The sequence below is a fragment of the Peromyscus californicus genome, unplaced genomic scaffold (genome assembly GCF_007827085.1).
Source record: "Peromyscus californicus insignis strain IS unplaced genomic scaffold, ASM782708v3 Scaffold_7__1_contigs__length_154581171, whole genome shotgun sequence".
Classification (NCBI taxonomy): domain Eukaryota; kingdom Metazoa; phylum Chordata; class Mammalia; order Rodentia; family Cricetidae; genus Peromyscus; species Peromyscus californicus.
In genome coordinates, this window is record NW_026294595.1 from 102,327,154 (window position 1) to 102,352,566 (window position 25,413).

Consider the following 25,413-nt stretch of genomic DNA (forward strand, 5'->3'; position numbering starts at 1 on the left):
ATTCTCCAACATTAGTAGATAGCTTTTTCCATGGAGATTTTAAAAAAATTCATAGTACTTTTGTGTGAGTGTGTGTTTGATTAAAAAAAAAAACAGAATTAGAATCTGCAAAAATTTGTTCTAAATTAGAGTTTCAAGATTATCTTTTTAAATATTATTCTACATTTGTCGTATTCTTTTTTTAAGATTAATAAAAATTTATGTCTATGGATATTTTGCCTGAATGTATGTTTGTACACCACATGAGTGTCTGGTGCCTTCAGAGGCCAGAAGAGGATGTTGGATCCTCTGGAAGTAGAGTCACAGATGGTTGTAAGCTATTATATAAGTGCTGGGCACTGAACCCAGGTCCTCTGCAAAAGCAACAAGTGCTCTAAACCACTGAGCCAGCCATCTTTCCAGCCTCACCTGTCATGTTCCTGAACTCATAATAGATGTCAACAAAATAATTTTTTTTATGGTCGTCTCCAGCTTTCTTCTCCTTTTCTTGTAATATTGTTAATGGCCTGAGCTCTTCAGTTAGAGTTCATCTGACCAGCTAACTTTCTTTTAATATCTCCTGAACTCCAGGAGCAGACGTCTACTGGGATGTTCGCAATGACAGAGAAGGGTCACGGGAGCAACGTGAGAGGGATCCAGACCGAGGCCACCTTTGACCTTGACAATCAGGTGAAGAATCTGTTTCCTGTTTCATGGTTCACTGCAACAGGGGACCTGTACGGACCTTCCCATCTTCCTGAGCTGGGCTTCACACCCTCGGCATGCGCTCTGGTTGAGAAGCTGAGCCTCAAAACAGCATCTGATTGTTTTAGAGATGGACATGAGCTCAGCCTTTGAGAACAATGCCAGCCTACAGTCACACACTTCCTGCCACCAAAGGGACACGGCTCTGTACATGCACTCTTTAGTGATTCCCTTGAAACGTTTCCATGGGAACGGCACTAGCCACATTGTTGCTCTTTCCAACAGTAGTCTATGAAGCAGGGAGGAGAGGTCTTTGCTGTTTCTGAACACCGCAGCACATCCAGAGCTGAGGTTTCCTGATCAGGAGCTAAGTCCTCTATGCTGTCACAGTTGTCCCTCAATATTCACGGGGTATCACGACTTCTAGGAACCTCTGATAAATCTAAAATACACAGACACTCAATTTCCTCATATAAGTAGCATGGTATTTGTGTAGGACCTTCCACATTCTCCTGTATACTTTACATCATTTTTGATGACTTCTAATACCTAATGTAATGCTGATGCTATGTACCTGTTAAACGATATCATTTAGGGAATGATGATAAGAAAACAATGTTTGTAGGTAGTCAGTATAGATGTAATTAAAATGTATCTCAATACATAGTTGGTTGACTTCAGTGATGTAGGATTCATGTGAATAAAGGGTCAATTAATTGTATTATGCAGTGTTCTTCTTGTGTGTGTTTGTGTGGTAGTTTGAACGTAATTGGCCCTTATAAGCTCATAGGGAGTGGTACTATTAAGAGGTGTGGTCTCATTGAAGTAGGTGTGGCCTTGATGGAGGAAGTGCGTCACTGTGAGGGCTGGCTTTGAGGTCTCCTATGCTCAAGCTACGTCCAGTGTCTCAGTTCACTTTCTGTTGCCTTTGGATCAAGATGTAGAACTCTCAGTTCTTTCTCCAGCACCATATCTGCCTGCATGCCTCCATGTCCCAACATGATGATAATGGACTGAACCTTTGAACTATAAACCACCCCAATTAAATGTTTTCCTTTATAAGAGATGCCATGGTCATGGTGTCTCTTCACAACAGAAACCCTAAGATATGGTGTGAGTGTATGTGTGATATATGTGCACACATGTGCACCCATGCCTAAGCATATGGAGGCCAGAAGAAGAAGTAGATTGCCCTGCTCTACCACTCTCTACCTTATTCCCTGGAAACAGGATCCCCCACTGAATGTGGATGGAGCTAGGCTAGCAGCCAGCATGCCCTAGTGATACTGCTGTTTCTTCCCAGCACAGCATGGGGTCACAGCCATGTAGGGCCGCACCTGGCTTTTCCCCTGGGTCCTGGGCATTTAAACACAGGTCCTCGTGCTTGAACAGCAAGTGTCCTTCCCACTGAGTCCTCTCCCAGCCCCTGTGCGGTAATCTTAACCATGGCTCGCATGGGGTTTCCTTGACAACCTGGGGGTACCACCGTCACTTTTTTTCATTTTTATTCATTTTGTTCTTTCGTTTCTCTTTTCTTTGCTATTCTTCCTTTTCCTTCCCTTTAAAATAGTGTGTGTGTGTGTGTGTGTGTGTGTGTGTGTGTGTGTGTGTGTATGTGTGTGTGTGCCACAGCATGTATGTGGAGCTCAGAGGACAACTTGTTGGATTCAGTTCTCTCCTTCCCCCATGTGGGATTGAACTTAGGTCTTCAGGCTTGGTGGCAAGTGCTTCTACCCACTGAGCCCTGTCACTGGCCCTCTTTTCCGTTCTTATTCATGAAATAAACATGTTGGTCAAGACCTTCTCATCTGGTGTCTTGCTCCTTAATGGACCACAGCCAGAGCAAGGTGGAAGCTCTCCTTTGTAGCTCTCCACTACTGGACTCCCCCACCCCCATCCCCCACTGCCCTTGCCAGGTAAAGAAAGCCACTGTTGATTGATCTTACCCTCTTGTGTGGTTTCTTATTTGGTACTGGGTATGCCTAAGGACTACGAAGGAGCGACTGAATCCTGATGTGTCCGGCCATGTTTGTGAGCGGGGTGGGGAGGGGCGTCCCACGAGTGTCTGTGCGTCCAGTTCTAGTCTTCCACTTCCTGCGAGTCTGCCTTTCTGAATCAGGACTTTTTGAAAGTAAGGTTTTTTGCCTGGTGAATCCTCATCAGCTGAGTGGCAGTGTTTAGAATGTCATATTCAGGTGACAGATGTCTTAGAGGCTGGTTTCCCCCTTCCCTGATGTTCTTTCTTTACAGCAGTCAATGATGTCCCCAGTCATATGGCGAGCAAGGGTTGTGCCCTGCCATGCCCTTCCAGCTTCTTCTCTATGGTGTGAGCATTCTTTCGTACGAATGCTCCCTTTAAATCGGTTAAGCAGTTTCTGTTAGTTGGGAATTCAAGTGGTAGGAGGCACTTAGCTAAACACTGAGATAACCAGCCAATGAAACATTAGTGTCCCTATTTTACAGACAGAGAAACTAAGGCTCACAGATGTTAGGAACCTGACTCTAGTGATAGAGTTAATGAGGATTCTTAGGTTAAAATGGAACTGCTTTAAGAGTGTGGCTTCCCAGCCAAATGATGCTTTATTGACCTGATATCCTGTGGGTTTTGGCTGGCCTCTTTTTTTTTTTAATTCTTTTCCCAAACTGTGAGATTGAGGTGACCTTGCAGTCATTACTGTGAAGGAAAAACCACCCACAATTCTTACTTGTTTCTTCTTACCATTTTTTTCAACAAAAAAAAAATAATTTCTTGCGTTAGTCCCATTTTCCCCAAACAGCGTAAATGATTTTGTCACCTGGTGGGCCTCCGCAGCTGCCTCTTTCTGACAGGGGAGTTGCAGATGAGAAGAATGGTGAGCTCTGTCTCTCCAGTGGGTGGGAGAGGGAACAAGTCAGTCATAAAGTTCTGCCGGGAGGGAAGCAGGATGGTGGGGTGTGTGTGTGTGTGTGTGTGTGTGTGTGTGTGTGTGTGTGTGTGTGCACTAACACAGCAGGGGGCGGCTTTCTCCCTTGGATTCCTGTTTCTCCTTCATTTCCCCTTGAAAGTCGTGTCGCATACCAAATGAGCCCTCGTTCCCTCCCTTCTTTGTTTGATTGTTTGTGTTTTGGTTCTTCTGTTTTCATTTGTAGGGGAATAGATTAGCTAGTGGTATGGTTAGCTGGGAGATAAGCCTTTTATTTTCGTACTCTATGCTAACTAGCCAAAATAAATGAGGTTACGACCAAAGCTTTTTAATTTTTATTATTTTACATTTTATTTATTTGTTTATTTGTTTGTTTTTATTGTGTGGGTGCACTCACACATGTGTACACATGCATGTACCACAGCACTCATGTGGAGGTCAGAGAACACTTTGCAGGAGTCTGTTCTCTCCCTTCTACCATATGGGTTCCAGGAATTAAATTCAGGTCATTGGGCTTTGAGACAAATGCCTTTAATGACTGAGTCATCTCACTGGCCCTTTTTGACTTGAGAAGATTTACTTTTTATTTTGCATATATACGTGTGGGGGGGCATGTGTGAAATGTGAGTGCAGGTATCCTCAAAGCCCAGGGATGTGGGTTCTCCTGGAGCTGGAGTTACAGGTGAGCTACCTGACAGGAAGGGGTGCAGAGAACCAAAGTCAGTTCCTTTGTAAGAGCGGTGCATGCTTATCACCACCACTGAGCCATCTCTCTAGCCCTCTACCTTTCTATTTATTTTATTTTATTTTTTTACATCCTAGTGTTTGCAACTTTGGCCATTTTGTTGGTCTTCAACAAGTAATCATAATTGTAAGCAGCACACATGCTGGGCATTGTTTAGATTACAGTTTCAACTCCAGCCTTTTGGCTGATACAAACTTTCCATGTCAAGCTTCTTGCCAGCAGTGACAAACCTCTTCCCCGGGGGTGTATTTGATGAGTACAGGACTGGTGGCCTCCCACCTTCTCCCCTGGCAGCCCCATGTTTCCAGGGCTCTTTTCTGCCTCCTGACCCATGCACACAGGTTGTTTATCATTCTTGCCCATTGCATGCAGCCTTGAGTTACCCCCTCTTTCAGAAGCCCTGGCTGGTCAGATAAGCCAAGGACAATCTCAAGAGACTTCTCAACTCGTCCATGTGTTTTTCTGAAAAGCCCCTGCACATGTTAAAGGTTTTCCTGTACAAACTGATGTCAGAGATTGTTGTCTTAGGCCTCAAGACTGTATTTCTTGGCCCGATGGGAAAGCACAGTCTATACACTTTATAATCTGAAATCTGAGATAATCCTTGTGTGACCAAGAGCATGTTGGTTTAGCTGAATCATGTCTTCTACATTGTCAACTCCAATTAAACGGCCAGTTCAGCTTTCTGCCATTTCCTCTGGGCCCCTGACCTGTCATAGGTACCCTGTACTCAGTGCTAGCAGTATGGTCAGTACCTGCTTGGTAAGAGGTTTAAGGGTAACCCATGTGGTGAGCAAGACGGGGGAGAGCCAAGCCTCGATGGCAATATTTCCACTGGTATTGGTTTCCAGACAGTAGGAAAGAGAAGCCTGGGTTTGAGCAGAGACTGGAAACAAACTCTGCATGCTGTCCCTGTTTCTTCAGGCCAGGGTTAGTTTCAGGGTCTTTGGAGCTGGAATCTTTGACTCTTACTGAGACAAACTGCATGAGGCATTCTAAGATTTTCTCAGAAGACTGAGGTTCCTTTACAGGTGTTTCTGTTCCAAGGGTTTGGGGGGCACATGACTCTAGTATAGGACCTTGGGGGCTTTGTTGTATTCACTGACTAGTGAGATGTTTGCAACAGGTTCTGAGACAACCAGCCAAAGGCTTTGATGGGTGTTTTCTTTTCCTTTAAAAAAATCAAAATTAAAATGATTTTGGGGTGATATGCTAAGCAATGATAGGAATAGCTCACAGGTACCTGTTTTGCTTGCAGCCAAGCACATGGCTTTGGCCTTTTGATGAGGTGGTTGTCGTTTAAATAAAGTTCTTATCATGGCTGCAGGCTGGCCAGGCCTGTGCAATAGTGGAAAGCATGAGAACTCAGAGTTTACCCAGAAAGGGAAGACAAAATGAAACATGCATTTGTGTACTCGGGAACAAACCATCCAGGACCCTGGATCGTTGGGCTGTTCCCTCTTTTCATGGGCACCTCATAGGTGAGGTGTTTGAGGGTGAGGGGTGTGTGGAGAGCTAAGTGCCTCTGTGTGTGAGTGTGTGTGTGTGTGTGTGTGTGTGTGTGTGTGTGTGTGTGTAAGAGAGAGATGGGAATTAAGTATTCAACCACTGAGCTATAACCCTATCCCTTTACTTTTATTTTGAGAAAAGGCTTTGCTAGGTTGCCTAGGCTGCCCTTAAACTCACTGTGAGGTCTATGCAGTCCTTGAATATGTAGTCTTCTTGCCTCAGCCTCCTAAGTAGCTGGGGTTGGGAACTGTCCCATCACATCTAGCTCTTGTAGCAGTTTTGGTGTTGGGTTCTTTAAAAGCAGAATCCTCAGTATGAAGTAGCTGGATGAGAGGAATTGATAATTGAAGAAATAGTTAACACACTGAAACCTGGCAGGCGAAGAAGACAGCACACATCAGCCTGACACTGTCAAAGACAGAGACTGGGAATGAATGAATGAATGAATGAATGAATGAATGAAAATTAGCCCACTTATTTTTCTGATTGAATTATGCACCAAAAAGGAAAACCCACTTTCATTTCCAGTCACCTTCCAAGCAAAGATGGAGGCAAAGGCCATTTACAGAGGGACAGAGCAACACAGAGTTAGGACAGTGGCTTTCTGGGAGCCTCTGAGTCTTCTTTACATCGCAGATCTGTCTTACCGTATCCATTGTGCTGAGCTCGGGGTTGAAATGAGCCCCATGGAGGCAAACACTCTGTGCCGTACTCTTCTCTGCAGGAGTTCGTGATTGACACGCCGTGTGAAGACGCCCAGAAGATGTACATTGGCAACGCCATGACCGGGAACTATGCTGCCGTCTTTGCCCAACTCATCATTGAGGGACGGTCTCAAGGTTTGTTACCAACATGAGAGACTGGAAGAATTCTCTCTGCTATTGCTGTTTTCCCATCAGTTCTTTACATGGAAAACATGCTTCCCAGGGCCAGCTTTGTCTTGTAAGAACATGCACTGCTAACTTAATCTTCTATGTAAAGGTGATGCTCAACTTGTTGATATTAGTCACTGTTGGGTACAGTGCCTAGAAATCAATGGATTTGGAGAGTAAAATAATGTCACATTGCTCCAGAGAAGATATGATGAAGTTTTATTCTTTTATTTTTATTTTTTTGAGACAGGGTTTCACTAGGTAGCCTTGGCTATCCTAGAACTCTCTCTTAGACCAGACTGGCCTTAAATTTACAGAGATCTACCTGCCTCTGCTTCCCAAATGTTGGGATTAAAGCCATATGCCACCACACCCAGCTTGAAGGTTTATTCTTTACAAGGGGGAGTCTAAGGCCAGGTATGGTAACTTACTCCTGTAATTCCAACAGTTGGAAGGTGGAGGCAGGAGGATTAACTTTAATTAGAGGCCACTTTGGCCTATATGATGAGTTCTAGGCCATCTAGGATTACATGTCTAGACTTTGTCTCAAAAACAGTGAAAGGGAGACCTAATAAGGGCCTGTCTTTCTGCCTTCCTTAGGGCCCCACTGTTTCATCGTTCCTATCAGGGATGAAAATGGAAACTTGTACCCAGGAGTGACAGCCATTGATATGATGCATAAAGAAGGTGAGTCCTCAGGTGACCCTCCTCTGTCTTTATTTGTGCCTCTTATGGGTTCTCCAGCCCCCACCACAGCCAAGGAGAATCTAACTGCTTTCATCTCAAGGAAACCATGGCGTTGGACCAAACTCCCAGGAGACCATGCATTGATGCTGTTATCTCCATGCTTCTCAGTTTCTTAGTGACAAAGATGCTTTGTCTCCAAAGGGTGTTTCAACTTTTCTCTTCTTAGACTTAGGGCAGGCTTCTGCTCTCTGGTGAGTCTTCACCTCCAGATTGATGTTTGTGTCCAGTCAGCCCTTGTTGAGCCTTGAGGACTGACTCAGAACATCTATAACAGGCCTGAGATGAGAGAGCTGCCAGGGTTGACTCCTTCTGATGGGGGCAATGGAAAGTTCTGGTCCAGGACTCTTGTCTCAGCTTGTGAATGCCGTCTTCACATGAGCATGTCGTCTTCCTGTGCACACATCTGTCTCCAGGTTTCTCCTTCTTAGAAGGACTCCTATCATTTGTATTAGGGCCCACCTTAATGACCTCATTTTTAACCTGGTTGACTCTGTAATGCCTCTGTTTCCAAACAAGTTTGCATTATACACGTAGGACTTAGGACTTCAGTCCACAAATGGGATCTACAATCTACAATTCATCCCATGGTACTCAGTGAGACCAGGTTTCCAAGGTGGAGCCAGCTAAAGAAAGGGATACAGGAGTCAAGGATAAAAGAGAGAAGAAAGAGGGGAAGAGATAAGAGAGTCACATGGGACAGTGGAGGAGTGACCTCATCCTTCCCTTCTTATGGCAAGCACGGCTGCTAGACATGGTCCCTGAAGGTCCCTGGAGTGTCAAGTGCCACTGAGAGCAGAGGGACAGGCCAGTGCTTATGACGTCATGCCACATGTTGAAAACATTGGCAGCTGCGGAAGGACTGCTTTGGTTTTTCTATGTCTTCTGTCATTTACTTTCACCGGTTCGTCCTGTGCCTGAGGAGGAAGCTCAGATGGGGAGGAAGCAGGAGCTATGCTGGGACAGGCTGACTTCTGTCTTCAGGGTCCCATGCTTTCTCTTGCCTGGACACTCCCTTGTAAACCTTTATCTACTCACTTAGCTTTACATTTGATTTTGCGTGGATGAGTGTTTTGCTGGCATGCCCATGCACCGCCGCCTGCGTGCTTGGTGCTCAGGGAGGTCAGAAGGAAGTGCCAGTCCCTTGGAACTGGGATTGCTTATGGTTGTGAGCCACCATGTGGGTTCTCAGAACTGAACCTGGGTCTTCTGCAAGAGCAACAAGTGCTCTTAACCACTGAGATGTCTCCTCAGGCCCTGAACGTTTCCTTTTACTAATGTTTGCTGCAGGGGAGGGAAATGTGCCCTATCAGACCCTGAACCTGAGTCCCTTGCACACTGTGGGGCTGCAAACAAGGAAAACCACATCACCGTCTTCCGGTCTTCTTCAGGGTGGGGGTTGGGGATGGGCCAGGTGTGTCTGAGCCAGGGCCCAGAGAACAAACTGACAGCATCATTGCTATGCCCCCTTACAAAAGAGCACTGCACTCCTGGAAATGTTTAAGGTTTATGTTTTAGGCCCAGGAGTGGCTGAGGCCATCTTTGGAATGTTACATAGCTTTCCCTTGCATCTACATTTTTACTCTGTTCCCCCAGGACTGAACGGTGTGGATAATGGAATTTTGATATTTGACAAGGTTCGGATCCCAAGAGAGAACCTGCTGGATAAGTGAGTAGTGTTCTCCTTACGGTCGGTCTGTGTAGATGATCTACTTGTTCTCTCAAATGAGGCTTCTAGTTTTGGGGTCTCACGGACTGCAGGACCAAGTGGTCTTCCCCCAGGTGTTTTCATAACTAACTGGAAAAGGTATATAAGCAAATAGAGAAAAATCTAAATGCTCCAACATAACATTGCTCAGACATAATGATTGTTATGGGAAACTTTTCTCTGCACCAATATGTCTAAAAAAAGAGACCTACATTAGAATTTTACCATAGAAGATCTGCTTAGAGATTCTGTTCTTTGATGAACCTGTAATTTCCATCTAACATTGCATATCAACCATACCATAGTACTATGCTAAAGAGTCAATGAATTATGTGCCCAGTCCCTTGTTGTTGGGCATTTAGCTTCTTTTTATTTTAGCAATTATGAATAAACTGATGTGTACCACTTGCTTCCCCTGTGGGTGTGAAAAGTTAAGAGACTACCTTTTGATCATAATCAAAATGCACTGTGTACATTCATGAAGTGCTCAAAGAATAAATAAGAAATACTATATTTAAAAAAAAACACCATAATACTTTTCAGCAGGGGAGGTTGTTAAAACCACTGTTAACTGGAGGGAAGATGCCCAGGTGTCCACCAGGCAGTCAAGGTGAATCAAACAGTGAGGTGGAGGATTCTTTCTCTGAATGACAGTCAGGGTTAAAGACACCCTTTGCAGATTCTAGGACACACCAGCTACCTCAGTGCTTCAGCGGTGTTTCCTGTGAACTGTACATCCTGAGTCACAGCTGTACTTAAATCACGGGTAGAATCAGCAATCTGGGTATAAGTAAGTTGTCTTTTTACCTTGCAGTGGATCTTCTCCTTTACTTATCTTTGCTACTTACAAGTTCTTGTCAACAAGTAAATGTGGTCAGCTACAAAAGTCGAAGAAAATTGCACAGGAAACCAACTTAGAATGGACCAAATTCTCTTTGTCTCCCACCCTATGTGAACTGGTGGTAAATAGAACAGAAACAGCAAAGACATCTTTACAGATGTCCTGAAAAATCCCAGCAGCCACCAGTGCTTGTGAAAGTGGGTCTGAGGTCCACCAGCCTTCCCTGGAGGGGCCTGTCCATTTTCTAGGCTCTTTGTTAGCATCACCCATTCTGGAGGATGGAAGAGGGAAGGGAAGTCACAATTGGCAGCTCCCATATTCCATCACACTAATCAGAGCCAGCCACAGAAGACCACTGGCCAATGGGAAGGGCTCATCAAATGCACTAGAGATTAGAAAGTCAGATTCAGTGAGAAAGAAGAATGATTATGGGCTTGTGTTGTTTGTAGATAATACATCACTTTGATGAGCAGGATTTGATTTATAATATTATTTCATTACCATTTAAGTTGTCCCCCATACTACAGAACAATGGCTGCATGGGATTTTGAAGGAGTAGTCTTCCAGAGTCTTGGTTCAACATTTGATTAGAAAGTGAACCAGTTAATAGATGTAAATAAATGATTCAATACAGTCTCTCTAAAAAAATTTCATCTGCCATTTTCATTTTTGAAGAAACTAATAAATTCACCTTAACATTTAAATGCAAGTATAGGAAACCCAGAATAAAGAAAACCATCTTTATAAAGAACGAAGTGGGAGGATTCATACTTGGAATCTGAAAGCTTATGACCAAGCTATGGTAATCTAGATTGTATGGCATTAGCATAAGGGTAGGTTTATGGACAATGGAATAGAATAGTCTACAAATAAATCCTCATGTTTATTGACAATTATTAGACTTCTGGAGCACCAAGACAAAGAGGAAGAGGAAACAATAGTCTTTTCAACGAGTGGTTCCAGGACATGTGGCTATCTATATTAAAAAAATGATAGGCTGAAATCTTATCTCACACCACCCAACATACACGCACACAGTTCTTCAAAGAGACCTGGGGCATAGAGTTAGTGACGTTGGTCTCACCAGTGAGTTATTAAATATGACACCAAAAGTACAGATAAAGAAAAACCAAAGAAAAGTAGAGCAATTAGAGTTTGTGAAAATTTTTAAAAACTTAGTGAAAATAGTCTTTTGAGCTGAAGAAAGACTTGTAAGTCAAATACATCAGAAGGGCCTAGCATCTAGAATGGAAAAGCTATCTCAGTTAATCAAGACAGACGACCAGTTAAAAAAATAAACAAAATATGAATAGACATTTTCCCAAAGAAGATATTCAACTTTCTAAGAAAACTCACCAGTCCCACTGTCATTGAGAGACTGCTGTGAAGTCACAGTGAGATAGCATTCTGCACCCCTTGGGATGGCTACGGCAAAACATGCAGACAATATCAAGTGCTGGTGAAGTTGAGGAGACATTAGAACCATCACGTATCACTGGCAGTGTTGTGACATGTCTTCATAGATTTGGAAAGTCACTTAGCAATTCCTCAAAAGTTTTTTGTTTGGACTGGAGAGATGACTCGGCAGTTGAGAGTGTTTGGTGCTCTTGCGGAGGAACCCAATTCAGTTCCCAGCACCCACAGAATGGCTCATGACTGTCTTAACTCCAGTTCCAGAGGATCTAATGTTAATCAGATGCCGACTGCATCTCATCTCATCTTCTGGCCTCAGTGAGCTTCTGTACTCAAGTGGTGTGCATTAAACTCATGCAACACACACATACACACACACACACACACACACACACACACACAAACACACAATACATAAATCTTTAAAAAAATGTTTGAAGTTAGATGACCGAACAGTTCTATTCCCAGATACACATGTATGTCTGTATGTATGTGTACATACATGTACATATATGCATACATGTATACATATATGTGTATTATATATATATATATACATTGTCCATATGCTCATTGAAATGTGTACATCTATTTGTCCTACTTAAACTTGAGCACAAATGTTCATAGCATAATTACTCATAATATCCTCAAAGTGGAAACAATTCTAACATCTGTTAGCTGATAAATGTTAACAACAATTGCGTGAAATAGTAATTCATAAAAAAATAAGTGCTGATATAAGCTGGAGCATAGGTGAACCTTGCAAACCTTGTTTGCAAGTGAAAGAAGCCAGACACAAGAACACATTCCATATTTCGTTCCCACTGATGCAAAGAGTAGGATGACCCATACATGTAAGATAGTTGGTTGCCCAGGACTGGAGGGCGGAGAATATAGAGAGCGACTGTAAATGGTGTGGGGTTTCTCTTCGACTGGTGACAATTTTCGAGTTGAGGAGTAATAATGATTGTGAACATCCTAAAACCCACCAAATCCAAATGCTGACACAGGTGGATTTTATGGGATGTTAATTGTTTTAAGGAGACAAGCCAGTGTGTGTTCGCACACTCGGGCACTGGCTTTGGTTGATGGTGGTGGTCTTCCTCCTCTCCCGTTTTGGGAGTTGCTACTGCACTGCAGGCTGGCAGTGGTAGAGAACCTGCCCCTAGTCAAGCCTTCTCAGCATTTACTTTGAGAAGCTCCCAGGATTCCCATTTCTGCGTTTACATGGGAATCACATGATTTCATTTCTAGTGGTGCCATACTTTGTTTTGTCTTAAACTCCATCTTCTTTTTCCATCCTGCTTCCCTACATCCTCACAGGTTTGGTTCTGTGGCCCCAGACGGACGGTACCATTCACCCATTCAAAGCAAGAGTGCAAGATTCAACGCAATGCTGGCAACACTGACCCCTTCAAGATTAGCAGTGGCGTTCAAAGCCATGGGCAGCATGAAGGTAGCAGGCTCTGATTCTCATTAAGTTCACTGCTTATTGTTTCCAGGATGAGTAACAGCATCAGATGATAAGGTTCTCAAACCTTATGTGGGGCCAGAGATATTCTTATATGCTGAGGGGGGCAGACTGACCGTGAATACAGAACATTTCTGCATCCTCAAAACTATATTCCATCTAGCTGTATCTTAGATGTGTGTTGCTAGGCATAGTTGGAGAAGTAGCAGAATCACAAAAGATGACCCAGAGAGACAGTCTTATTTAAGATGTGTGTGTCTGCTAGGAAAGCAATTAAGCATTAACTCACGCGGGAAGGTCATCATTTCTTTGCTTAGTTCATTGATGCATATTGCTCTACACATGCTATTTGGGTGTGACAATTACCATCACAGGTTAGAGTCCACAAGGCCAGATTTTTGAAGCCGTCTGGGTTTCCCCATCCCCTTCCCTCCCGTGCATTGCTTTGGGTAGACCCTAGAGAGAGGACAGCTCTGGAAGTCTCTTTCTCTCTTCCCCGAGGCTCCGTTGTGTTTTATTCTTTGGGCTTTCTTAGTCTCTGCATGAGGGAAAATTCTGCTTTAAGCTCCACTGAGTTTGGCGAAGCTGGAAGTAAAATGTAGATTCAAAAAAAAAAAAATGTAGATTCCCCAGTCGTGTGTATTTGTGGCCTGAATCCAGTTTTTCCACCACGAAGGAAGAAATTTCATTCTTCTGACTCCAGGCTTGACACTGGCCTGTGGATGACTGAACAGCATAAAATCCACTCTTACTCACTTCTGCAGGGTCCCTGCAGGCACCCTGTCCTGCCCCCAACTGCTCTGAATGGTGCTCCTTTTGTGGGTGGACACAGCTGTCACACTGTGAACCCAAATGCTCAGGACTGAGGCCATGATCTGATGCCCTGTGCTCAAGCTTGTTCTGCGGTGGTTCTTATGTAAGACTAGGTGGTTGTTTTGAAGTCTTGTGTCACCAGTCTCTTGGCTAGTCCCTTATCAGCACCATCTGACATGAGAGACCTCAGGGAAACTTTGTGATGAAGCATTGGCCGGACAGCATTCAGGTGCTAAGAAAATGGACGAGCAGGAATGGAAAGCCGATCCAGGATTGATTGGAGTATAAGGGGAGTGTGTACACTATCTCTCCTTTTCATGGAAGTCTTCCAACAACCACTACTCAGCGATCTTCTGGCAGGATTTCTGGGTGCATAATAATATGCTGGTTGGCTAATGGCCCCAGAGGCCTCTGGGAAACCCTGCACTGTAGTCAAATTTTTCTTTGGGCTGCCAGCTCACAATAATGACCCAGAGACTTATTATTAATTATTAAAGCTTGGCTTTTAGCTTAGACTTGTTTTCAACTAGCTCTTATAACTTAAATATTTTTATTAATCTACATTCTACCATGTGACTTTACCTCTATCCCGTTCTGTGTGTCTGACTCTTTCCTTCTGAGTCTCACTGGCCTCTCTAGTATAATCTGGTCACCTAGATTCTTCCTCCTCTTCCTCTCTCTCCCTGGAAATCCTGCCTATCTCTCTTGCCTAGCTATTGGCCATTCAGCTCTTTATTAAATCAACCACAGCAGTACATCTTCACACATTGTACAAATATTCCACAACACTGAACCCTAGACAGATACATGTGAGAGACAGCATGAGGACATCCACACTGCTGCAAGTCTTGTACATGCACCATGTGTATGCCTGCTGCTGGCTGCAGCCAGATGTGGGCTTTAGATCTCTTGGAACCCATGTTACAGATGTGTGTGAGCCATCACATGGGTGCTGGTAACTGAACTTGGGTCTGCTGCAAGAGCAACAAGTGCCCTTAACTGCTGTGCTGTCTCTACAGCCCTGAGATCTGGTTTTAAATCTCACCAGATCTGTACAGTGTGGGGTGGCAGTTCCAGCAGAGGAGACCAATGGGTGATGTGTGTGTGTGTGTGTGTGTGTGTGTGTGTGTGTGTGTGTGTGTGTGTATGTTCATTTCCTCTTCTCCTGAACATTATCACGGGGCTAGCATTGATTCCCCTGCACATCTCAAGAGCCATGTTGAGATCAGTTCTTTGTGAGTGGTCTGAAATGCATCCTTGGTTTCTGTCAGCGTAGGTATATGATGGTGAGTGTGGGCCCTGAACTCAGGGGACCTGGACTCCAGTCTTATCTTATTTGTGTCCAGAAGTGGGCTGTAGGGGAGTCTTTCATCCTCACTGAACCTCAATTTTCTCACCAATAAAATGAGACTGATGATGAGGATGGTGAGCGAAGGACCAAGCATGCCGAGCTCATGGCCTAGAACAGCAATGTGGTTCAGAGAACTGTTGATAACGTGGTTATTGTCGTTGCTGCTGCTACCAGCAAGACAGAAGTTGGCTGTGACAAAGGAATAAATGGTCCTTTCCTTGCCCAGAAAACATGCTTCTGTGGAGGGCAACCTGAAATGTCTAGGTTCCTGGGTGTCTAGAATAAACAACAGAACTAGAATCTTCTGCTAGTCTCTTCAACTAGACCTCTTCAGCCAGTGGGATTACCCAGTGTGCCAGTCAACTTTCTGCTACTGTGTGTAGGGTTCTGAGACAATTAACTTTGAAAAAGAGAAAGAGTATGGAGTTTCAGGCCACAGTCAGGCATCCCACTGCTTCCGGTCATTGTGGCTTGAGTACGTAGGACAAGAACACTGTCATGGCATCTGGGAAGCAAAGAGACAGAAAGGGTCTATACCAGCTACTTGTCTCCTGCTAGGACAAAGTAGCTGATGAGAAGCAGAGTGAATGGAGGAAGGGTTCCTTTGGCTCCGCACTTCAAGCATATATGGTCTAACATGATGGGGACATCATGGCTGCAGGAAATAGAGATAACTGGCCACATTGTGTCTGCAGTCAAGAAGCAGAGAGTCAAGAAGCTCAGTTCACTTTCTCATTTGTATTCAGTCCAGGACCCCAACCCATGGACTAGTGTTCATATACAGAGTACATTGTCCCACCTTCATTAACTTAGATGATCCCTACAGACATGCCCAGAGAGTTGTTTTCGTGGTGTTTCTAAATCCCATCAAGTCGGCAGTCAAGATTAACTATTCTTGGAGCTGAGCTCATGGTACCTTCTTCAAGGGCACAACCCTAATGATATTACTTCCTTCTATCAAGCCCTGGATTCTAAAGGCTCCACAGTTTTCCATTAGTGCCATAGACTAGATACCAAATTGTCAACTCATGGGTTTGGAGGGCAGCATTTGAGATCCCGACTGTAGTACCTAGACCATGGGGGGTGGTGCTTCACAGAGCCTAGATGGGGTCAGACCTTGTGTACATTGCTGTGTCGCTCACTGAATGGTGTTTCCAGTGGCTGTGTTGCATAGTAAGTGACTCAGAGCCACCCCTTGGCAGCTTCTCTTCCCCTGCCGCTCAGACATGTGATGGGTGTTTCCTCAGCTGAAACCTAAGATGCTTCTGTTCCTTCTGCTGTCACTGATGAATGGAAAATGGATCCTACCCTTCTGCGTGCATTCTTGATATATTAGGAAACTGTCATCCAGGCTGCTCACAATGATATTAGCTCAAGGCCGGGCATGCCCAGTCCTTTTAAACTTTGCCCAGATGTCTGACTTTTCATGACTATCTCTCATTTCCATGACATTCCTCAGTGCATTGGGATTTCTCTCAAAGGTTTGCCACGATAGCCATCCTCTACTTGGTGCCCAAAATGCCATGCCCAATTAAATGATCAACAAGAACAGGAGGAAAAAGAAACCGAGATGCTTGGAGTAGGGGGTGGAGTGGGGGAGGGAGGCTTCAAAAAGACTTTTGAAGCCAACTTGGGGTAGTTGGGAAGCCATTCCCAGCAAGGAAGGGAGCTGAGGACAACACTGTGAGTGTGGAGGGTGTGAGCAGACAGGGGTGAGAATGTAAATGGCCACCTTCTTCTTTTGGATTGATTCTGCGTGGAGGTAACTGTTTTAGCACAAGACACAGAGAGCAGTGTTGGATAGTTGAAATCGGTACCTCTTCTCTCATCTCTCATTAGCTGTCCTTCTAAAGGAAGCATGGTCTCAGTGCTTAGTTAGCAGTTGGGCTGAGTTATTCTTTTTCGAGCACACACACACGCACATGCACACACACATGCACACACACTCACTCACTCACACACGGAGAACAGAGGACCAGGACCTGCTATATTGCTGAGAAGTCTGGTGAGATGATGGATGGCTTTAGCCTAGATGATGGGGGCTGAGGGGCACACGTCTGTGTGAAGGATGCACTTTCCAGGTCTCTGTATGGAAACTTCCCAGGACTGATCACCAGAGGGCAGCAAATACCAACTTGCAGAACGTTTCCTTGCCATTGTGTGTTTGCTCTGCGTTGGGTGTCAAGAGTGGCTAGGATTTTGCTGCTGCTATCCGTTTATTTAGCTTCTTATTGTCACTGTGAGCGTGGGGGAGCACCAGCTGTGTGATTGCCAGGCTCAAGATCAAGCTTGTAAACAATCTAGGCTATTTTGATGACTTTAGAGTATAATTTGACTCATACATGTCTCTTAAAAAAATCAAATGATAACAAAGTCGTTTGTGTCACTTTGGATGGATACAAAAATATTGTTTACATTTTCCACAACAGAAACTTAAACATTTGTCTTTTCTTTTTGAGACAGGGTCTCACTATGTAGTCCTGGTTGGCTTATAGACCAGGCTACCCTCCAACTCACAGAGATCCTCCTGCCTCTGCCTCCCAGTTACTGGGAGTAAAAGTGTGTACTCAGCAACATTTATCTTTTGAAAGATTTAACTGCTGTACTCTCCCCCAGAGTCCGAGGCACTGGAGATAAACACAGCTAGAGATAAGCATGAGTGTCTGAAGTGGGTGTTTGGAAGAGTTCCAGTTGTGCACTTAGTTCCGTGTGCGCGTGAACAATTTCCTTCTCAGCACTTCAGTGGTGGTAGAGATGGCCTGGGACAGGTGCATGCCCCAGAGACCCAGCGTGCACCAAAGGAGCTGGACACCATTGAGAAGGAGCATCCAGGATTACCCTGGAAGGGGACAGAGGTGGTAGTGGTGGGGACCTGGGGCTAATACATCTTCAAAGGAGAGCCTTGGGGTATTGTGGGTTGGACGGGACCTCAGAGATCATGTCCTAATCTAAGCCCCATACCCCACCATGTTTGGGATTCACTCTAGGTTTTCATGCAATCAGAACACTTGGCCTGAGCTGCACCCCGCCCTGACGGAGTTGCACCCTGTCCCCACTGAGCTGCACCCCGCCCCCACAAAGCTGCACCCTGCCCCCACTGCATGTCTTTTATAGAAACATTCCTGAGTGAGGCCTCTTGATCCCTGGCAGAGTAACCTAGAGTTGGCGTGCAGCCCATCCCTCCTGAGTCACATATCCAGGTCATATTTACAGATGAACACCCTCAGAACATGTGGCAGGGCTGGAGTTTTTCAGTACTGAAGGAGAGGGAAGTCCTGGGGCATTACTCCCTGTTTGATGTGGCACGGGAACTTCAGATGCCGCGACCTTGCCAGGAGTTCAAGGATCAGGGCTCCCTGTCACTGAGTCATCAGAGGCTGAGCAGGCATTGGAAACCCACCTTTCTGAGGCCCCGGGTGCAGCCCTGGCAGCTGTAAGGGGGACTGTGATCCTGCCTTGGCTGTGGACTGTTTACAGTGCTCCTTGCCTGGGTCCTGCTAGGAAGGGAGCTGGCCTTCCTCAGCTTGGCAGCCTACTTCCCTGGAACAGAGTGTTATCTGGCCTGCAGCTGTGGGGAGCTTCATTGCTTCATGGAAGCTCTGTCACCTGTCCCTGGGGATCATTGTCTCTGCCACCTGGAAGGCTGGATAATGGTGGCTGATGGCTGGCAGGTTTTTCTTAGTGTTTCTGCTTGAACCCCTTTCCAGGTAGGATGAGTGCCTGTGAAGGCCACGGTCCCTTTTCTTCACATTTCACTGTTTCATGCTGTTTCACCATTTCCCTTGCTTTAGTAGATTCATAGAGAAAGGGGCCCAACGAGAAAAGCCACAGTCAGACTGTAGCTGGCTATGTTGGGAGCCTCTTGTTAAGGGGCAATGTTTTAAGCATTTTGTGCACAGTGACCCATTTGATCATCTCAGCTGTCCTGTGAGATGGATGCTTTCATGATTCTTGTATGTAGTTGAGAAAGAATGTGATTCAAAGCAACATAACAGTTTGCCCAGAGTTCGTCAGGGCTCACAGTTCACTGGGGTCCAGTTCTTACTCAAAAGTGGGGTCGTTCTCAAGTGAGAGGTCTCCGAGTGTCTTGCACAAGCCCTATTACCCTCAGCTGCTCCTGGATCATCAACCAAAGATTTAAAAATTGTCCACATTGAAAATTCTGGAGATTCCTACCCAAACTGGAATTGGTCAGGTGTCAGATGACCATTGGCCGGGCCAGAATGCAGGTCTCTACCCACCTCATTGATCTTTCATGGGATGCTGACTTTTTCTGAGAGTGGTGCCTTTCCCTGGTCCTCAGCATCTGTGCACCGAGAGGGCTAAGGGAGGGACAAGGTGGAAGTAGTTTTTATACTGATGTTCTTCTATGGGGAAAGGGGCCATTTATGATGGGCATTTATGGAAGGTGTCCAGAGGAGTTGTTAAAAACTCAGTCATTGTAATTGTTTTGAATTTCTCTGCCTATTCTACAATAAAATTTAATAGGTCAAAAAGTTTACATTTCATCAGATAAATTTTAAAATATCTTGGGACATTTAAACCAGACACCACAAAGCTCTGTTAAGAGAGGCAAAATGAGAATTTGTGGATTATTTGTATTTCTGGGTTTCTTGATTTATTAATTTTAGGCATTTCCAGATCTCTGCTGTGAGAGATGAGAGTTCAATTCAATTATGCAAAACCCAACTCTTAATTCCCATTTCACCCTTTTCCTTTAGTTTCTGACTTTTACATTATTTTTATTTTTTTATGAAGACTACCAGATCACCTACATATATCCTGCAACCTCCCATTTCCTATCCCGACAACTCTATTTCATGATTCTATCTACTCCACACTGTGGTCTGCAGAAGTATTAGTCATTTTTATAATGTGGAAAGTAAAACATGGATTTTTTTCTTCTGTACTTGTCACCTAGCTTTTCGTTTTTGATTACATTATTAAGGCCAGGGTTATGCATTTGTCCACAATAGAGCTATGTAGATTTCCTCTCGTTTCTTGCAATACATATTAAACATCTGGGAGGGTATGTAAACGACTATTTTGTCTCCTTCTGTGTCTTTAGTGGTCTTTAGCTTGCCCTTACTTATGACTGATAATTTAACTGAGACTTGTAAATTGAAAATACTCTCCCCCCCCCCCCCCCGCCCCCAAAACCTTTAAAGGTTTTTCTCCATTCCCATTTTGCACTCAGTCTGTTCGTGGGAAACCCTGTGTCTCCCTGTAGTGCATCTGAACTTTTTCTCTGTGAGCCGTTTGTCTTGAGTGTGGGAATGTCTTAGTGATGTGTCTAGGTTTGGATTCTCATTCATCCAGTGTGGCACCTGGCAGGCCCTTTCAATTTTAGAGCTTATGTCTCCTTTCATTCTGGGGAATTTTTCTCTTTGCTTAGAACTCTCTTGTTTGGAGGCTAGGACATTTCGCTGACACCTCTCTTGTTTATTCACTCTTATATCCCTACAGAGTTGTTCCGTATGAAACATTTTCCTGATTTTAGGGTTTTTTTGCATGATTATTTTTACTTTGTAAGACTCCTTCCTGTTGTCTATTTTTTTTGAGTCCGTTGTTTTCTAGATGTAACTGCTGGCTAAAGATTAGAGTTCTGCTCCCTGAATCACCTTCTTTTCCCCCCTCTAATATTAGTGGGGTTGACCAAGGAAATAAAAAGGTTGAGAGACAGAGAGACCAGCAGTTACAGTTAGTAAGATATAAATGCTGTAACATGAGCAGGATCAGAGGGAGTTACCACCAAGGTTAGCTTTGACCATTCAGGAAATCCCCCGAAGGCCTTATACTGAGGTTTGAAACCCAGGTAGAAGTTAGTTGGCTAACAAAGTAATGGAATGATGTTCCAGGTATGGGAGAATGCATAAAAATCACAGAGTAGGTGAACAGTGTGGTCCAGTTATGGGGCCACACAGGAATTAGCATGGCCTGAGTTTCCATGGGATGCTTGAGAGGAGCTGGACGTCAGGGAGGCTGCAAAGGAGGCTCACATGTAGGAGAAAGATGTGAGGAGAGTTACATTTTATTTTTATTTTTATTTTTTTTTAGGCAGGGTTTCTTTGTGTAGCCCTGGCTGTCCTGGAACTCACTTTGTAGACCAGGTTGACCTCGAGCTCAGAGATCCACCTGCTCTGCCTCCCAAGTGCTGGGATTAAAGGCGTGCGCCACCACCGCCCAGTTGAGACTTACAGTTTTAGACTGACTGTCCTAACAGGTGACTAAAGCATGGGAGAACAAAGAGTTGACAATTAGGGCTACCATAATGATCTGAGGGAGACATGGTACACCATGGACGTAGAAGTAATAGGGACAGGAAAAGAATGGGACATGTGTGGAGGGACCAGCTTAGAGAGGGCCGGGGGTCATTGACGCGATGGGTCAAGGACAGGCAGGTCTGGGTTTGGTGACTGTGTGCCTTGAACTTGTTTAGGGAGATAAGGAGAAGGATATCTTCTCACTTCCATAAGCAGAGACATTTTCTTAAATGTTCATCTGGCCCTTCTTCACCTTTTACTCAGTCTATCATGTAGCCTTTGAGTGACTTACCTCCCCAGAGAATTTAAGAACAAGAGGACAAATCCTGTCTTTTCTTGTTCACCATTGTCCCTTCTAAGCTTAGAACAAGGCTTGATACTTAGTGTCTAGTAAATAAATTGTGAGCAGATGATGGACAGATCGCTGACTTACTGTGGTCATGAAGGGAGGGCTTTCTTTGGTAGAGAATGGATCAGTTCAGATCATAATGCTTTGGGGATTTGGTCACTTTCTATTTATTTATTATTTATTAATTAATACTGTCTATTTATTTCATCTATCAGACATTTGGTGGCCTTCTATTTATTATTTATTAATATTAATTGTTTGTTTATTTCAGGGATGGGACCCAGGACCTCATGGCATTTTAGACATGCACAGTAACACTGAGCTACATTCCCAACTCTTCTGCAGGGCATTTGAAATGTACTAAGAGCCCTAGAACCCTAAATTAAATTTTTAGAAAGCAAAAAAAATAATTCTATTGTCTTGTGTGCCAGTCCAGAGCTGTGTTCTAATCATGGGTCTAGCCTGCCCTGGAGCGTTCCAGTCTGGGCAGTGAGTACACAGGCAGAGACGTTTGTGTTTATTTCCTGCGGTGCTCATTTTTCCTTGGCTACCCTTGCAGACTGCTCATGGGTGAGCCTCCTGGGCCTGACGACACTGTCAGTGTGACTGAATTGCTATTCTGGGCAGATGACACATAGCCCAGGGACGGTCTCTTGTTCTCTAAAGACTCTGTGTAATAGGATTACAGCTTCATAATGCAGTTCAGGCCAAACTTTGGAGCAGCCAGGCTAAGGGGAATTATACCTGAGTGAGAGAAATTGATCCCAAGCCCCAGCAATGCAGACTTCGTTTCAGCTCCTCAAACAGGCCACACTTTGTCACCTCTGGGCTCGGCACAGGCTGGTCCTTCTGCTTGTGATTCTGTTTCCATTCTTAGTCACTGGTTCTTTGTAGGTAGATGTTGTGTTTCCAGGAAAACTCTCTATCCTGTGGAGAACCTTCCTTTACAGAAATCTCAAAGTGCCTTGTTTATTACAGTCCCTGATGTGAACTCTGTATTTGCTGCCAGAAGGTGTGTGGGTGGGTGGGGGCATCACACAATACCAGGCCATCATACATAGGAGGCCTTCAGTAGGTGTCTGTGACCTGGACACAGTCCCATTACAGCATTGCTATGCATACAGGAAGTCCAGGAGGAGGCAAGGGAGCCATGCATACAGGAAGTCCAGGAGGAAGGAAGGGAGCTAGGCATACAGGAAGTCCAGGAGGAAGGAAGGGAGCTAGGCATACAGGAAGTCCAGGAGGAGGGAAAGGAGCTAGGCATACAGGAAGTCCAGGAGGAGGCAAGGGAGCCATGCATACAGGAAGTCCAGGAGAGGGAAGGGAGCCATGCATACAGGAAGTCCAGGAGGAGGGAAGGGAGCTAGGCATACAGGAAGTCCAGGAGGAGGGAAGGGAACTAGGCATACAGGAAGTCAAAGAGGAGGGAAGGGAGCCATGCATACAGGAAGTCCAGGAGAGGGAAGGGAGCCATGCATACAGGAAGTCCAGGAGAGGGAAGGGAGCTAGGCATACAGGCATCTACAGTGGGCTGGACTCCTCTGTTCACAGGTTCTTACTCAGTGACACTGCAGTCCCACCCTGGTGTCTTTTACAAATGGAAGACAAGGGGCCCTGGAAAGTGAGGCCGCTTGGCAGTGGAGTGCTGTACTCAGCCACGTCCTTCAGTGATTTCAGGCTCTACAAACTTCATTTCATAGCTGAGCATGGTGGGGCATGACTTTAATCCCAGCACTCAGGAGGCAGAGGCAGGATCTCTGTGGTTTTGAGGCCAGCCTGGGCTACAGAGTGAGTTCTAGGATAGTTAGGACTATATATAGAGACTCTCTTTTTCTCTCTCTCTTAAAAAAAAAAAACAACAACAAAATCAACTAATCAAACAACCAAACAAACATCCCTCCCCCCCAACCCACACACAAACAAAACAAAATAATCTTCCTGTCAGAGACAGAATTATGGACATATTGGGCTCTAAAAGAGCAAGATCTTGGGTTTCTTGAAACATATGTGCTTCTTTGCTTGGATAACAGCTTCTTTGACTTTGGGGCTGAGCTGACCCATGTACTATTTCAAAAATTTCATCCTGCCCATCTCTGTGATTGTGTGGCCTGACCCTTGAATTTAATTTTTGGTTTCAGGGATCTTCCAGATCAGGTCGTCAGAGTCAAGGACATTAGCTCCATACCAAGCCATTGAGGCATATTTTCTTTGTGAACTTTCAGCGGGTAATAATGGTGGAGTGAGTCGACTTTTAAAAAATATTTGCATATCTCATTTCCTTGTCTAATCAGTGTTGTGAGAATAATGCCCCACTTTTCATGCTTGAATGAACAGCTGCGGTAGTGTGAGGCGCTCGGGGGCCGGCTCACAGCAGCAGTTTCTCTTTCTTACATTTCCCATCTCATCCCAGCCTTGCTGCGACCCACGCACTGGACTTTCTTGAAAAGAGCCGGCCTCTTCAGCGGAACCATCCTTCTGGTGTACGACGTTTGCCTGCGACTTTGTCACAGCGGCAGCATGGTTCCAAGCATCGTCCTTGGACGTGCATAGTGAAAGGTGTGCTGTGCCTAGAGTCCACTTTAAAAGTCCTTTAGAGAAACAAGGGGAACAGTTCGATTTAGGGATGGCTTTTCCTTTGGCATGTCTCTATGGTTACCCATGACCTTACAAATTGTCTTGTTTATAGGTCACAACTAGGCTAAAGATACCAGGGGCCTCTTTTTTTAAAAACAAATACAACGTCCTTCCTCCTGAAGATGTCGATGGGGGTTTGGCGAGCTTTTATGGTAATAGAGCCATCTACTTGAGCCTTGCATGGGAATCCCTCTGTAGATTTTAACATGATCTTCCTTATATCCCGACAGCATCTAATGGAGGGGTGGACTTGAGGCTTGAACCCAAGGACCTATTCTGTGTCTTCAGCTAAGGGAGTTACTAAGATGGACTTTGGATCCTTGCGTTTTAGAGAGTATCGGAGGGAAAAGAAGAAATAGACAGACCATTGCTGCCAGAGAGAGGAAGAAAGGGTGACCGTAGGGAGGGTCATTGTGTTGGTTTGCTTTCCTGTTGTGGTGATAAAGTATCTGACAAGCAGCGGCTTACAGGAGGAAGGCTTTATGCTTGTTTACGGTGTGAGGGATTTCCATCTATTATGGCAAGGAAGCCATAGCAACAGGAGCTGGAGGCAGCTGGGAACCTTACATCCACAGTCAAGATGCAGAGAGTGATGAGCACTGGTACTCAGTCCACTTCCCTTTTTATTCAGCCGATGGCATAGTGCCACCTGTAGCTAACATGGTCTTCTCACCCAGGCTAACCTAATCTAGACGGCCCCTTATAGGGATGCCAGAGGACTTTCTCTTGGGTGATTTTTAGGTCCTATTACATTGATAACCATCCACCTTAGTCACAGAGACACAGGCCTGACTTTACCACAGGTGGAAACTTGACCTTGGTATAAAAGCAGATATTCCTTCCTCAGAGATGGGAAAGAGGATCAGTCTAGAAAGAGGAGGAGCTAGAGAGAAACTTTCAAAGTGGGGCAAGAAAGTTGAAGATGGGACAAAATGACATCTTCTGTCCTCAAGGTCTCAGAAGAGGTTGGTGTGAAATTTAGGAAGATGCTTGTATTAGTCAGCTCTCTGTTGCTGAAAACCAAGTATCTGAGAAAACCAACTTAAAAGAAGAACATTTGTTTTTGGTCCTAGCCTTGGAGGCTTCAACCTATGGTTGGCTGGTTCTTGTTTG

At 44.8% G+C, this 25,413-nt stretch overlaps 1 protein-coding gene across 1 annotated transcript in view; it reads left to right on the forward strand.

Moving 5' to 3' along the window:
• The window catches only part of Acoxl (acyl-CoA oxidase like), a 293,969-nt gene that overhangs the window by 35,998 nt on the left and 232,558 nt on the right, over window positions 1–25,413 (forward strand). The window contains exons 5-9 of the mRNA XM_052724686.1: window positions 571–669; window positions 6,566–6,680; window positions 7,314–7,400; window positions 9,054–9,126; window positions 12,743–12,875. Of these exons, the coding sequence (XP_052580646.1) occupies window positions 571–669; window positions 6,566–6,680; window positions 7,314–7,400; window positions 9,054–9,126; window positions 12,743–12,875 (507 nt within the window). The remainder of the gene's footprint in view (window positions 1–570; window positions 670–6,565; window positions 6,681–7,313; window positions 7,401–9,053; window positions 9,127–12,742; window positions 12,876–25,413) is intronic.